The following is a 14,839-nucleotide window of genomic DNA, read 5'->3' as shown; positions in this document are numbered from 1 at the left end:
AATGGTATAAATGATCTATCAGATACAGCATCCCTGATCATCCTATGGCAGCATACAAAACTAGTGCTGCCTACAGACTCCAGGAAATGAAAGTTTCAGGTATAATGTATCATGTGTCTGAGCTTGGGGATAGATAGATAGATAGATAGATAGATAGATAGATAGATAGATAGATAGATAGATAGATAGATAGGATATAGATAGATAGATAGATAGATAGATAGATAGATAGATTAGATAGGAGATAGATAGATAGATAGATAGATAGATAGATAGATAGATAGATAGATAGATAGATAGATAGATAGATAGATAGATGTAAGCTCTGATCTCTTACCTTCCTAGGAGCCTTACCTCTTTGAAGCAGACGTTGTGAGCAGTCAGCTGAAGTACGCCGGCATCCTGGAGACCATCAGAATTAGGAAAGAGGGATTCCCTGTTCGGATCCCCTTCCACATCTTTCTAAGCAGGTAAGAAGGTTTCGAAGGTTTGCAAGGAAATCTGGAGGAGAACTACGGTCCATAAGATGCGCTCTTTGACGAAGAACCTTTACTCACAGCACCTTATATATTCATAGGTTATAATTCACAGATAGATTTTTATGGATAGATTTTTATAGAAGGTGTGAAAAAAGAAGCTTAACACTGACCTTTAACCTTTCACCCCCAGGTATCGATGTGTCATGGACCTTGGGCGTAATATCCGTCCTGATGGCCCCATATGTGTCACAGTATTGAGGAAACTGTGTCCATCTGTTCACCCCACCATGTACTGCATTGGAGTCAGCAAGGTGACTATCTACTATCCTTATTTATGGTACCATAGCAATTTCAGAATAGTATAGTACTGTCAGTATACGACTGCAGGAGCAGGACTGATAACACTGTTCGGTAATGCAGGGAATTCAGTTTCCAGCACATCTACATTTGTCTTTGTAGACATCTATCATCTGATTTCCTTTCACAGATGCTCATTTTCCTATTTCTTTCTCCTCTTGAGCTCTTTATGAAGGAACATCTCTACCAGCAACTAGAGAGCAAGAGAGACCAGCTGATGAACAAGGCGGCCTTAACCCTTCAGCGCTATGGACGGGGTTACCTCACCCGGAAACGTTACAGGACTCTGCGGTCCAGGATCATTAACCTGCAGGCCCTGGCCCGTGGCTACCTGGCAAGGTACAAGAGATAGGTCTATATCTCTCTCCTATCTATCTATCTATCTGCAGCGAACTGGGGTGTGAAAGAGAGTGAGGGGATGAGGAGAGGATGATGGTGGTTGTAGTTTTTGGCTTGTAGGTGGCTGTGCCTCTCCTGTGTGTAGCGCTGAGCTCCTGAGTGAGGGGATGCACTGAGGGCTGCAGAGTGAGAGGGTGCTGTACCTGCAGGATGGCTGGGTTTTGTGGTGCACCACAGCCTTAGGCATTGACTTGTCACGGTCTCAGGTAGGCACAAGGGCTTCCACAGGTACAGGTTACTATCTGGCGCTTCCCTGTATTCTCCCTCTCTTCTTCGGGCTGTTGCAGAGGTTGCACCTGTGTGTAAGGTGTTCGGTGGTGTAGACTAGAGATGAGCGGATTTCCCGAAGTTCGGGTTCGTATGGCATCTTGACTCCCGCTGTCTTCTGGCTCCGTGCAGCGGGTGGATACAGCCTAAGGAACGCCTAGAAAACTGGGGTACAGCCTATGTAGACCTGTAGTTCCCCCGGGGCCAACCCCAAATACTGCTGTCCGGTAATATGGCCCTTCATGGTGAACTTGCAGGTGTTGTTACAGTCCTGTGGCATACAGCTGCTAATACTGACGGCCTTGAATGGGTTACTGTGCCTGAGGAGAGTCTGGTGGTGTGTGGAGAGATGATCTGTCAGTACGTGTGGGACACTGGTGGGCACTGTGATCCTGTGGACCTCTTCCCCAATGGAGCTTGATTCTGTTTCCTTCCCTGTCAGCTAAGGAGCTTTCTGCTTGTAAGTATCTAGGCCGGGCCCTAAGCCACAACTTGCGGGTCCTAGAATTATTCAAAGGCCCTTGCTCATCCTCCCTTTTGAATCCCAGAAAGGTTTGGTACAGAGGCCTGTTATCTCTGCTACCCAGTAAACTCAAGTCCTTTTGCTTAGGGTTCCTGTCCTTAAAGAGGACCTGTCACCCCCCGTGCCGGGGTTACAGGCTCCCGACCCCCCGTTAGAGCCCCCTATACTCACGTGATCCCGACGGGTCCTGCTTCCTGAGCCGGTCGGGTCACAGAGATATCAGCGCCCGAAGCCCGGAGCGCGCGCTGACAGGAGAGTCCGATGCCCATAGAGAATGACGGAGCATCGTACTCTCCATTCATTCTCTATGGGCATCTGACTCTGCTGTCAGCGTGCGCGCTGGGCTTCGGACGCTGATATCTCCGTGACCCGACCGGCTCAGGAAGCGTGACCCGGTGGGATCACGTGAGTATAGGGTGCTCTAACGGGGGGTTGGGAGCCTGTCACCCCGGCACGGGGGGTGACAGGTCTCCTTTAAGATTCCCACTAACAGAGTACAGAAGTACCTTGTGTCTCTGTAGATACTCCTGAAGAACTCTCTCTCTCTCAACTTTACTTCTCCCTTTGTTCAGTGCACCTTTATCTCCTTCCCCTTCTTTAGTAACAGACAGGCTTGATTGGCCTGCTTACAGAACAGCCACTAGCTGCACTATACAGTGACTGTACACACTGAGCACTGAGCTTAAAGGACAAGTGCCATGAAAAAGTTTTTCCCAGTAATTGAAGCACATTACAAAGTTATATAACTGTGTAATATGCTTCAATCACCTATCTGCCTCCCCTCCCAGTCTTTTCCCCCCTCCACCCCCCACCAGGCAGTGTCCTGACTCACACAGACCTGAGTGTATGAGGGGAGGGGGGAGCTGCCTATTTGCCGGAGTCAGTCTGAGTGAAGATAAGCATGACATGTGACAAGTGATGGTTTGCAGTTGTTCAGCCAATGGGAGCTGAGCAAGCCTGTCACCTGACAAGGCAGGGGAGGGGGGAGGCTAGTGTAACAGGAGAAGGAGCTGAGAGAAGAGCTTGGTGACGGTGACGACAGTAATCAGGTCTGTGTGAGTGAGGACACTTCCTGGTGGGGGGTGGAGGGGGGAAAAGACAGGGAAGGGAGGCAGATAGGTGATTGAAGCATATTACAGAGTTATATAACTTTGTAATGTGTTTCAATTACTGGGAAAAAGTTTTTCATGGCACTTGTCCTTTAACACTGACTGAGCACTACTTCCTGTTACAGCTAGGTTTTGTGAGGAGTCTGCTCCTCCCACTTTTTAGCAAGTTCTAGGGGCTTCTTACACTACCTAGAGCAGTTCCCACTAAGAACAGTAGGTGTCACTGCTTCCTAACAGTTTGTGTAGTGTGTTGTGTAAAGCAGCGCTTCTCAAACTTTTTTCTACTGGAGCCTCACCCAACAGACCAAGGCAATGCCTGGGCCTCACCATCTGGTGTGAAAGTACATTTAAAAGCTGAAAATAATGCTAGGGCTACCTTTCACCCATCTCCCATCTAAAATGGAGATAGTTGCAAACAGCAAAAGGACTGTGCAGATCATAGTAGCTTTTGTACAAACTGCCTCCCCAGCTGGGCCTCACCAACAACTAGGGGGCGCCTCACTGGTGAGGCTCGCCTAACAGTTGGTGTAAAGCATGTAACCCATTCTCTGCCTGCCAGTTACACTGGTACAGAGAAATACATATAACAATTTAAATAGCAACATGTTACCTTACAGAATATATAATAAAGCACTTGTGCACAGATGCCATCCTAAGCCCAGCCGCAGGAATTGCGCTCTGGTATACTATCTATCTATCTATCTATCTATCTATCTATCTATCTATCTATCTATCTATCTCCTATCTATTATCTATCTATCTATCTATCTATCTATCTATCTATCTATCTATCTCCTATCTATCTATCTATCTATCTATCTATCTATCTATCTATCTCCTATCTATCTATCTCCTATCTATCTATCTATCTATCTATCTATCTATCTATCTATCTCTCTATCTCCTATCTATCTATCTATCTATCTATCTATCTATCTCCTATCTATCTATCTATCATCTATCTATCTATCTATCTATCTCCTATCTATCTATCTATCTCCTATCTATCTATCTATCTATCTATCTATCTATCTATCTATCTATCTATCCATCTATCTCCTATCTATCTATCTATCTATCTATCTATCTATCTATCTATCTATCTATCTATCCCAGAGGGGAGGGATAAGTTGCAGCCAGACAGCTCTGGCTTTAGAACTAAATAATATTTCCTATAAACGCACATCCATATAATTTGCTGTGTCCCCTTAAAGTGGATCAATCCCTCAAAGCCATCTGACACAACTTTATTACTTGCAGGCGTAAGTTTCACAACTGGAGAAAGAGCATGCTAAAATTTCGAGCTCTGATCCATATGTACGTGAATCGGAGAAGATACCTGAGGGTAAGACGTCATTACTGTCATCATGTGAATGTCCTGCCTTATGTTTGCCTTAGTCTTGTATTCTGCTGTCTCATCACATACGGTACTATATCTGGCATTGTGCTCTGTGTGTACATTACTGCGGAATGGGTTTTAAAAGCATTTTTCTCCTGTTGTTTAGACCGGACTGTATGAGGTTATTGTTATTACAGTGTATTGTTGTTACGGGCTCAAAGTCCAGCAGGTGCCGTATAGACCTGTGTATACACGGCAGGGTGCAGTCTGGTGTATACATCACAGCACCTTCCTTCTAGGCTATGAGTCAGTAAGGTGAGAGCAGGCGTACTATATACACTAAAAAGGTCAGGCTGGACCTTAAAATCACACTGTGCTAAGTATAACCTTAGAGGAGTAGGGCTAAGCTGTAATACCACACTCACCCCATGGTCAGGGTGGTGCTATTTCTACAAGAAAGAGCCATGTTTCTTAAAACATATGACAGTATAACATACTGTACCGGGTCCCCGCTCCGGCTTGTTTTGGGGGCTCCCGGCGGTCAGCCAATCAGTGCGCTGCCCCACTGCAGTGCACCAATTGGCTTAGCGCTGGGAGACATTGGAAGCCCCCGAAGCAAGCCGGAGCGGGGCCCGGGTACAGTATGTTCCCGGGCCGCAGGGGTTAATCACACTGAGTTTGACATGCTGGCAGCAGAATGACAATCCCACTGCAAGTAGTCCAGCCCATTGAAGAGAATGGGCCAGTGTCCACAGTGGATTTCACTGCAAGAAATTCGCTGTGGATACGTTATGTCTGTTTGTACCCTGTCGCTAGGTTTATTCCACCTTAAGGCTATGTTCACATAGCGTAAGTTTAGTATTAATCACGGCCGTTGTTGCCGATTTGCAACAACGGCCATGATTAATATTAAACTGACATTGTGCTGCATTTAGAGGGAATCACATAGTCACACTCCGGCCAGGATCCCTAGCGGCCGCATGGGAAACTGACATGTCTATTCATTCATTGAATAGCGGCTGCACAAGCCTGACAGGTCACACAATGGAGAGTGCGGTGTTTCACACTGTGTGAACCCAGCCTAAGGATGTGTTCACACGTACAGGATCCGCAGCAAATCTGCAGCAATTTTGATGGTGCAGATTTAATGCTATGTTCAGTTATATAAATCAAATCTGCTGTGAATCTGCACCTTCACATCTGCTGCAGATACTGTACGTGTGAACGCACCCGTAATCAGGGCAGAATAAACTAGTGACAGAAATGCTGAACAGATCGGTTTTGTTCAGCCATTTTCCTAATATGCAGGAGAATAGGATTCTTGCCACACCCCTCCCCCCGCCCTCCAGCTGCTGATTGACAGTTGACTGCCTATACACAACATGGATAGATAACTGCCAATTAGCAGCTGGTGGGTGGAGTTTTCTGTTGCTCATGAATATCCAGGACTACTGGGCTCATGCACATAATGGAGAGGACTGTTTATTGTCCATGATATATCTAGATCAGCTACACAGAACAATGTACGGGATACTTCATTCTGTTCAGCTTCTCTGACACTATTTTATGTTACCCTGAGATAGGACACCATACACCTACTGACAGAGTCTCTTTAAACTAGTGATTTAATCACCAACTATGGGAAACCTATGGATGACCATGTAATACAAGGTCCAGCCTAAAAATTACTCTTTACAACGTTTTACATTTCAGAGAAGAGATCAGAAGTGTGAACAAGCCCTTTATGCAATGAAAATCCTTTGCTTTTTTTGTCATATGCTTCTCTGATGTTCCTTGATGTTCTCTTCTTCGGTCACATCTAAAGCTAGATTGAGAATTCTGCCTGTTGCCAAGGAGCAGTGCACTGTGGGATGAGAGCCGTTAGGTCACATGTCTGACAACAGGTTCTGCTTAACTGTTGTCTGTTTCCAGGGGCGACCTGCAGAATTTTTAAACAGTATTTGCAAATATTATTTATATGGATTTGAAATCGGACCATTTAAGTTTTGGGCACATGTAATATGGAGCAGTAACAGATAGGTGCAGCGTGTTCCCAGGTGTAGCAGGGCTGAGGTCCTTTTCTTCTCATGGCTATATATAAGTATGATCTTACCTGGGCTGCGGTGACACCACACCCATCCCAGCTGTGAGGTGACAGGCACAGAACACACAGCAGGACGCAATGAAGCATGTGCGCTTTGCTCCACAACTGGAGATCACAGAGCAACATGTTCGTCTATTTCAGGTAACTTAGGTGGCAAGGATGCTATAATATATATATATAAGAGGTTACAGGTATGGGGGGGTGAAGGGTCTCTGATGTATATGTATCAGAAGCTATGTCTTATACTCACTGCAGATGAAGGCAGAAGCTCGCAGGTTGGCTGAAGAAGAGCGCAAGAAGGCAGAACAGGTGGGTGCCGGGTATATTGCTATGTATATTGTTGTTGGTAGATGTGTTAAAAATTTGATCACTCATTCAGACCCTCACCAATTGTTTGACAGAGGCAGGAGAAGCGCTTGGCTGGGCACTTCACTCCACGGATGGATGCAATCTCTGTTGCACTGCAGGACACGGATTCCATAGACCATCTCCTGCAGCAGAATGGAAAAGACATTGAGCCAGGGAGGGAATTGCTTTGCCAGGCACTTCTTCCTGTACACCCAGACACCAGCTGATTCCAATTTTTGACATGTCTCTAAGGCTGCATTCACACGTTCCATAGTGCACCTGTAATTGCTGACCAGCAATTATGGACAGCTGCATCCACACGTCCGCAATCCACGGACCTATTAGGTAGAGATGCGCGAATTTGCCGAAGTTCTGGTTCGTATGAACCTGAACTATTGGCTTCTGATTCCCGCTGTCTGCCGGCTCCGTAAACAGGGTGGATACAGCGTAAGGTCTGCCTGGAAAACTGGGATACCGCCTATGCCAATGTCTGTATCCCAGTTTTCCGGGCGGTCCGTAAGGCTGTATCCACCCTCTTCACGAAGACTGCAGACAGCGGGAATCAGAAGCCGATAGTTCAGGTTCATACGAACCAGAACTTCTGCAAAATCGCTCATCTCTACTATTGAGTAGACAATAGTGATCTGTGCCACAATTGTGGGTCTGTACTAGGCACCGATCACGGGTCCGTAACATGACAAATGTGTGAATAAGACCATTCAAATGAATGGGTCAATAGTGCTGTCTGCAATTACGGGCACAGTACGGAACATGTGAATGAGGCCCAAGTGACAGTGCCCATTTGGATTGAGAGTATCCGCCACGAGAACAAACCCTAAGTATCAGCTGACTTTTCACCCTCTGGTTGTGGTGAATGACGGCCATGTTCATCCCAAAATGATTATCTGCCTCAGTCTGATCCTAGTTATCTTCTCCATCCAGGAGCTGACGAAGAGAGAAGTGTTTAATGTGACTCATCTAGAGATCCCGGCGGAGCTGTCCGGGCTCCTCCGCACAGCCTCAGGTAAGATATCCTAGTAAATACACTTCACCATGACCAGAAGGTCACTAATAGACAAAAGAAGTGCCGTGGCCCGGGTTGCTGGTACTGATGTTGGGCCTGCTGGTGGGTTCTGGTGTTTTGGAGGCTACTTGTCACGGTGGCCAGGAGTGGTAACACCCACCCCCGGACACACAGCAACCGGACCTTGGTTAGGACTTTGGTGAGGTGCGAGGTGTAAGTTCAAATGCGGCGGTAGAGATGACAGAGTCCCACTTTAAAGAACTTTCATTCTTTACTTGGAAAAAGTCAGAAATAGTCATAAACAGCGCTCAGGTACTTAGTAAAAAAAAAAAAATCAGTAATACTGATCTAACAGGTAGATAGGTCAGTTGATAGAAGAAACAGTAACAGGTATTAGGGACCGGATAGGAGGGGCCTTGCTTAATGTACTCTGCCAGGATGTGGTGTGTCTGTTTAGTGTTTGAAGAAATCCTCGTACTCACGTATAGAAGAGTCCCAGTTATCTCACCTAAGCACCTTCTGCCCCACAGTGTTGGGTTTCCGTCCTCTGAGGTAGTACGAGTCCCAGGTCCCTGCTCTGGGTGGAGCTGGCTTATAGTGTATTTTCTACAAAACTGAGCGTCTTGTCAGGGGAGAGCAGCTTGCTGGTACTGGGCTCTACTGCAGATCCGGTCTTGAGTTATCTGTCCCTTTTGTGTAATGTGGTCAGCTGTCCTGTGTTAGCTTTATGTCCTCTGCATAGGCAAGGGTGAAGACTCCCTTGTCTCTCGTTTCCCTAGGGGTCTAGTCTAGCAACCCATAGTGGTTAGGTAACTAGTGGCAGGAACAACTATATACAGTCCTGCCTGGCCTGTAGCCAGACACTAACTAACTAGAAAAGGGAAGTAGTTACTATAAAGGGAAGTGTTTGCGTAGCTAGACCTAGTGTTAGCTGCAGCTGTGCTGTGTGAGAGTGACATCTAGTGGTTGGAGTAAGGAACAGCAGCCTCCTGTCCTAACCTGTGACACTAGAGGGATACACTTTTACCAAGGTGTAAGAAGAAAAGAACAACACGTAGTGGGACACGACAGAAAGTCCTGCATCTCAAAGCTTGAGACTGCACGACTGAGAGTCTGACACATCATGACAACTTCTGACTGGTTTAACAAATGCAGTTTTGTCATAGGAACCTCGGGTGGATTAATTTCACCATCCACATCAATATCTACATTCTACTTGCCATGACTAGCCACGGTTCTCTATACAGTGATTTATGGCACAGAGTAAATCAGAAGAGGACATGATGTCACCAGGATCAGAACTTATACTAATAGAGTTTTTTTTTCATTTTACTTCCCCCAGCTCAGAGCAACATGCTGCTGGAGTATGTCACGCCGACTCACGTCCCGAGGGTGCAGGCCTTCACCCAGCTCACCCTGCCCCTCGACATCAACAACTACCCCATGTTCAAATATGTGCGGGTGTTTTTCAGGGTAAGAGAAGACACAATGGCGTCTTTATGGTAACAAAGTAAATATGTTTCTTACTTAATTGAAAGTGAGGGGAGGTCATCCCCCCCTAGATCCTTTCATCTGTACAAATGGAGGGTCTTAAAGGGCACCTCTTCTTATAGACCTATTTATATTGACAATTTGCCTGTTTGCTTATCAGTTTCAAAAATTTTGCAGGAACCTCTGTTTGGGATGTTGGCGATGACACTGGGATCCTCATTGCTTCCCGTTGAAGATGATCTGAAGCAACAAGCCATTACAAACTTCAAATTGGTAATAATTCTCGTATAGGAACTAAATAGGAAAGTCCCATTGACTGTAGAGACAGAGATGCAGTACTGCTTGTGCCTACAGCATTTACTGACAGGGATAGGATGGATGGGAGAAACTGGGAGGCAGTACTATCTGTACCCACTATATTCACATAGACAGAAAATAAGGCAGTAATATATTTGTCTAATTACTTGGCGGACATATTATCTATGGCTACATTCTTTACCAGCAGATATAGGAAGGAAGTACTATCTGTGCTTATATCATTTACTGGTAGAGACAGGAAGACAGTGCTAGCCATGGCGGATACATCACTTATGGGGTGGGGGGAGTACTATCTGAACCTACATCATTTTATAGGGTGTAACATTGAAGCAGTATAAGCTATATCTACATTATTATAGGGAGGCAGTACTGTCTGTGCCTTGATCATTTACAGGATTGGAGAGGCAGGGCTTACTACTTATATGTACATACTATACAGGAAGAAATAGGAAGACTATATTATTTTCTGTACTATGCACCACCTGCAATCATAGATGTCAGGGTAATAAATGTCTAGGAGCCCCGACTGCAAATCCAGACCATATAATGGGGCTTCGGACAAATATACGGACAGTGGAATTCTTGGTTGTGTGCATAGGCCCATAGACTGTATACTGTCTGTGAACAGTGAGAGGTGTAAGAGCTGTTACTGGATAAGACAGAGAGGCAGCACTATGTGTTCCAGAAGACACAGGGAGGGGGTATTTGTGGTACCTACATAACATACAAGGAAAAACACTGAGGCAGTAATATCTGTGTATACATTATTCACAGGAAGAGGCAGGGAGGGATTACTATCTGTGCCTATATAATTTCAGGGAATGGAAAGGAAGCTTTTAGGAAAATGTTGTGTATTGTTCTCCCCAGTAGGATAGCCGCCCCCATTACACTGTGACATAAGACGTTGCTCCTTGTACGTTCCTCTCCTTTTCACATAAAGTCCCCGTCTCCTTATAACCCAGGTGTTGCGGTTCATGGGTGACCCTTTCCTCAATGGAGCCCAGGAGATGTTATTTGGCAACTACATCATCCAAAAGGGATTGTCCAACATGGGTCTGCGGGATGAGATCCTGGTGGAAATAGCCAACCAAGTGTGGAGGAACACCAACCCCAACAACGAGGAGCGAGGCTGGTACCTGCTGGCCTCATGTCTCAGCAGCTTCGCTCCATCCCCAAACCTGGACAAGTATCTTCTGAAGTAAGACCCCCACAGTGCTGAGACTCACGTCTCCAACGCTCTATAGTTTTTGGTACTTTTTGCATAGTTTTGTACTATGGTACTGCTGTGTGTTTCAGGTACGTCTCTGATTACGCTTACGATGGTTATAAACCCGTCTGCCAACACAAGCTGATCCTAGCGATGCAGAAATCCCAGCAGGGCTCCGAAACAGCAAGAACCTTCCCACCATGCTTAATGGAGTGGACGGCAAGCAGGGAGAGAGCCAACATGGCCCTGGACATCCATTGCTTTGATGGTACGACACTGAAATCTACAGCCTCGCTTTACCTTAGTGCTGCAAAGTCTAGGTGCATGACCATTATTGATTATAATTTCTTAGTTATATTTGTTTCTAAGTGATAACCACAAAGGCTACCATAACAGAGGGGTTTACACTTTTTACACTTTTTTTCAGGCTGTTGAATATCCAGTCTCTCTATAGAGATTTGTAACTTACTTCTATAAAAAAAATCTCAAGTCTTCCAGTACTTATCAGCTGCTGTATGTCTCCAGTTTGGAGAGCAGGAGATGATTTCTATGGGGATTTGCTGCTGCTCTTTACAGTTCTTGACATGGACAGAGGTGGCAGCAGAGAGCACTGTGTCAGACAGGAGCGAATACACTACTTGCTGTAGGACATACTGCTGCTGATAAATCTGCGATTTTTTAATAGAAGTAAATTACAAATCTCTGGCACTTTCTGGCACCAGTTGATTTGAAAGGAAAAAAACAGCTGAGAGTTGCAAAGCCATGACATTTTAAAGATGTGACAACCATTTTTCCTATGTGTAGATGCAAAGATATTGTGCCCGATCCATTCATGGACAGATGGAGAGGAGATTGCAGGGGACGTCCTCAGACACAGGTATGCTGCCGCTGACTGGTATTTCACCCAATAGTAGTTTATACACGTTATACAACACGCCCCGCTGATGAAATTCCACATCGCATGTATGTGAATGGAGTTTCCGCAACCCTGTTCATGTGCTATGGAAAATCCATAAGAATAAGACGCATGCTTCCTAATCTAGTGGGTTCTGTGTGGAAAAGCCCACCATGAAGTAGCCCCAGTGCCTCCACATCTAAGGATCACATAGTAAAATATGTGTCAAGTTTGCAAAATTTGATCATATCCTAATGTCATCATCTCCAACTGAACTACAACTCCCAGCATGTTCTGTTTTCATATGTTGAATGCAAGTTTATATATCTTTTCCTTTTCCTTTAGGGGGGTGACTGAGGGCTGGAGGGGATGGTCGGTATGTTTCAAGGATGGCGGGCAATGGTCAGAACTGGCCGGCCACGATTACGTCCTGGATCTGATCTCTAATGCGGAATTGCCCAGAGAATTTCCCAAACAGAAATCGTATTTCATCACTTCTGAAGCAGCGCAGGAGAGGACTGAAAGACGTAGCGTGTAAGTGACTGATCATAGGCTGGCCAGATCATTGACATGTGGTTATGGTGTCAATGGAAGAGCAACCATAATAGCAACAGTGACAATGTAAAACGATGTCACTTCCCTTCCCCCACTCCTCTTATTAGGGGTGCTCCCATCTTAAAAGGTGCTGGAATATCACCAGAGAATTTCAGATCCTTAGCACTTAGACCTATATGTGCTATAGAAGGTATAGGATCTATGTGGCACCTCCAGTGCCTCATAAAGAGGATAGTACCGCCCTATGTAATGCCGTCTTCTTTATTTCCCAGAGTATTCGAGGAGAAATCTAAGATGGATGAAGACGTCCCTCCCCCACCTATGATGAAAGCTCCATCTCTACCACCGCAGGGTGTCCCGGACTCAGAAGGTTATTACAGTCATGGTGAGCAATACTCTAACAAAGCTGCAGTATATGTAAAGTGATAAAGGGGGAGTATCTCAGCCACCACTAGGGGGAGATCACAGCACATCTATGTATACAGCTCCCAATGAGTTCAGCACTTGTTGTAGAAATCTACATTATTAAAAGAGACCACCGGATTTAATCTGGGAAGGGGTTAATTTAGCCTGCTACACCGCCATATATTGGATCTCAATCGATGGATGACAGATCAGTGTTCTTTATACCTGCAGACTCAGACACTTTAAGCGAGCCCCCTACTCAGAAGGGCATGGATCACTACCTGGACAGCCTGTTTGATCCTGTTCTGTCCTATGGAAATGGGGTGAGTAAAATGGTTTCACCTTCTCACCATAGGTGCAGCTATCTGCCAGTCCGTCCTCCGGGCATGTTGGCCCAGCATAACTGGGAGGCCTGATTAGTAATTTACATTAAGTCCAATGCACCCTGAGTCTGCTAGTCCAGTCTATTGTAATAAGCCTTATATACTACACCTTCCACAATGCCATACAGCAGGGAGAGAATACTGAACCAGCCGCAGAGGCGGAAGGGAGATTATAGACTCTCTCTGAATGTGACTATAGCAGAAAACACAATATAAGATCACTGCACAATAGGGGGATGATAGGTTCAGTAGTCTGGGCAGCTGAGGGTAGTTTTCTCTCTATTAGAATTTCACATGGGCCTTGGCTGCCCCTGTCGATCCCTCCCGTGGAACCTCCATGATTTTTATCAATTGGGGTCTGACAAGGTCGGAGAGTATTTGACCCCATATTACACTGGTGTATGGTGACTGGGGATGTACCCGTGTCGCAGGAGAGTCCTTACATAGCTAGTCTCTCTCCTGTCTTGACAGTTTTCCCTGTTGAATCAGGTTTTTTAGAGTCTCAAGATGCCGTGATCACCAAATTCTTGACCTAGATCTATCTTGGGTGAAGCTTTAGCACCTAGAACAGGAATTTTAGTTTTGGATTGTACAAGTCTTGTTTAACTTGTTTGTAGTAGGTTTTAAATGGAAAATGGAAACTAACTAGGCCTCAACCTTTCTCACAGGGCCTAACAACTAAAATCTACTCTGGTACAAAACTGGCAGCCACTTCCTTAAAACTCTCTGGTCAGAGCCAGACTGACTATTCAGTAATGAACCATCCCTCTGAGGAGAGGTTTGCAGTGAGACCACACTTCTGGTATATACTGTCTGAGGGAAGGTCATGTGACTAAGTTCCATATATCCTGAACATGTGACCCACTTGTAGTGGTAATACAGAGCAGTATTATCCCTTACACGTCTATAATATCTCAGTGTATACAGCATTGGCGGAGTAAGGCAGTGTGACAAACAAACTCACAATAGCCAGGAAACATTAAAGAGAGATTCTTTAGCCACACAACAACTATGGGTATCGGGACACTGCATATATTCTGTTTATTAAAGGGGTACTCTGATGAAAATCTTTTTCTCTCAAACAACTTGTTTTAGAACGTTTTATATAGATTTGTAATTTACTTCTAGTTCCTGACATGGACAGAGGTGGCAGCAGAGAGCACTTGTCAGACTGGGAAGAATACACTACTTCCTGCAGGACATACAGCAGCTGATAAGTGCTGGAAAACTTGAGATTTTTAAATAGAAGTTATTTCAAATCTATATAACTTTCTGACACCAGTTGATTTGAAAGAAAAAGATTTTCACTGGAGTATCCCTTTAAAGGATGTGATCCAGCTGACACCAGATCTGTGACTGTGTGAGAGGCGGTGATGTGGGTCAGTGCACTCCACACATGGTATCAATGTATCCTATTACACTGTCTGCTGCCAGGTGCCATCCTGAAATTGCATTTGAACTATAGTGTGAACATCTTCACTTAAGAGAATAATTCAGACAGTTTAAATATCTCTCTGCATATGTCCCCATGACAACCCTTCCTGACCCTGCCCTCGTATCTTGTCCCTGTCATCAATAAATCACTCGGTCTTATGGTAGTCTGATGTCTTTTTTTTTTTCTTTCTTGGTCAAAAAA

The 14,839-nt window shown here is 45.2% G+C and overlaps 1 protein-coding gene across 2 annotated transcripts in view; it reads left to right on the top strand.

The window, feature by feature from the left end:
* Window positions 1-14,839, top strand: part of MYO15A (myosin XVA) — a 43,184-nt gene that overhangs the window by 10,668 nt on the left and 17,677 nt on the right. For both annotated transcript variants that reach the window (XM_069984231.1, XM_069984232.1), the window contains 14 exons: window positions 346-470; window positions 670-790; window positions 1,000-1,175; window positions 4,395-4,479; window positions 6,833-6,886; window positions 7,868-7,949; window positions 9,292-9,422; window positions 9,618-9,713; window positions 10,721-10,956; window positions 11,055-11,233; window positions 11,770-11,842; window positions 12,206-12,394; window positions 12,688-12,800; window positions 13,052-13,143. In XM_069984231.1, the coding sequence (XP_069840332.1) occupies window positions 346-470; window positions 670-790; window positions 1,000-1,175; window positions 4,395-4,479; window positions 6,833-6,886; window positions 7,868-7,949; window positions 9,292-9,422; window positions 9,618-9,713; window positions 10,721-10,956; window positions 11,055-11,233; window positions 11,770-11,842; window positions 12,206-12,394; window positions 12,688-12,800; window positions 13,052-13,143 (1,752 nt within the window). The remainder of the gene's footprint in view (window positions 1-345; window positions 471-669; window positions 791-999; window positions 1,176-4,394; window positions 4,480-6,832; window positions 6,887-7,867; window positions 7,950-9,291; window positions 9,423-9,617; window positions 9,714-10,720; window positions 10,957-11,054; window positions 11,234-11,769; window positions 11,843-12,205; window positions 12,395-12,687; window positions 12,801-13,051; window positions 13,144-14,839) is intronic.

This window comes from Dendropsophus ebraccatus, chromosome 9, assembly GCF_027789765.1.
Source record: "Dendropsophus ebraccatus isolate aDenEbr1 chromosome 9, aDenEbr1.pat, whole genome shotgun sequence".
Taxonomy (NCBI): Eukaryota; Metazoa; Chordata; class Amphibia; order Anura; family Hylidae; genus Dendropsophus; species Dendropsophus ebraccatus.
Note: the sequence above shows the minus strand (reverse complement) of the source record. Positions and strands in the feature narration are given on the sequence as shown.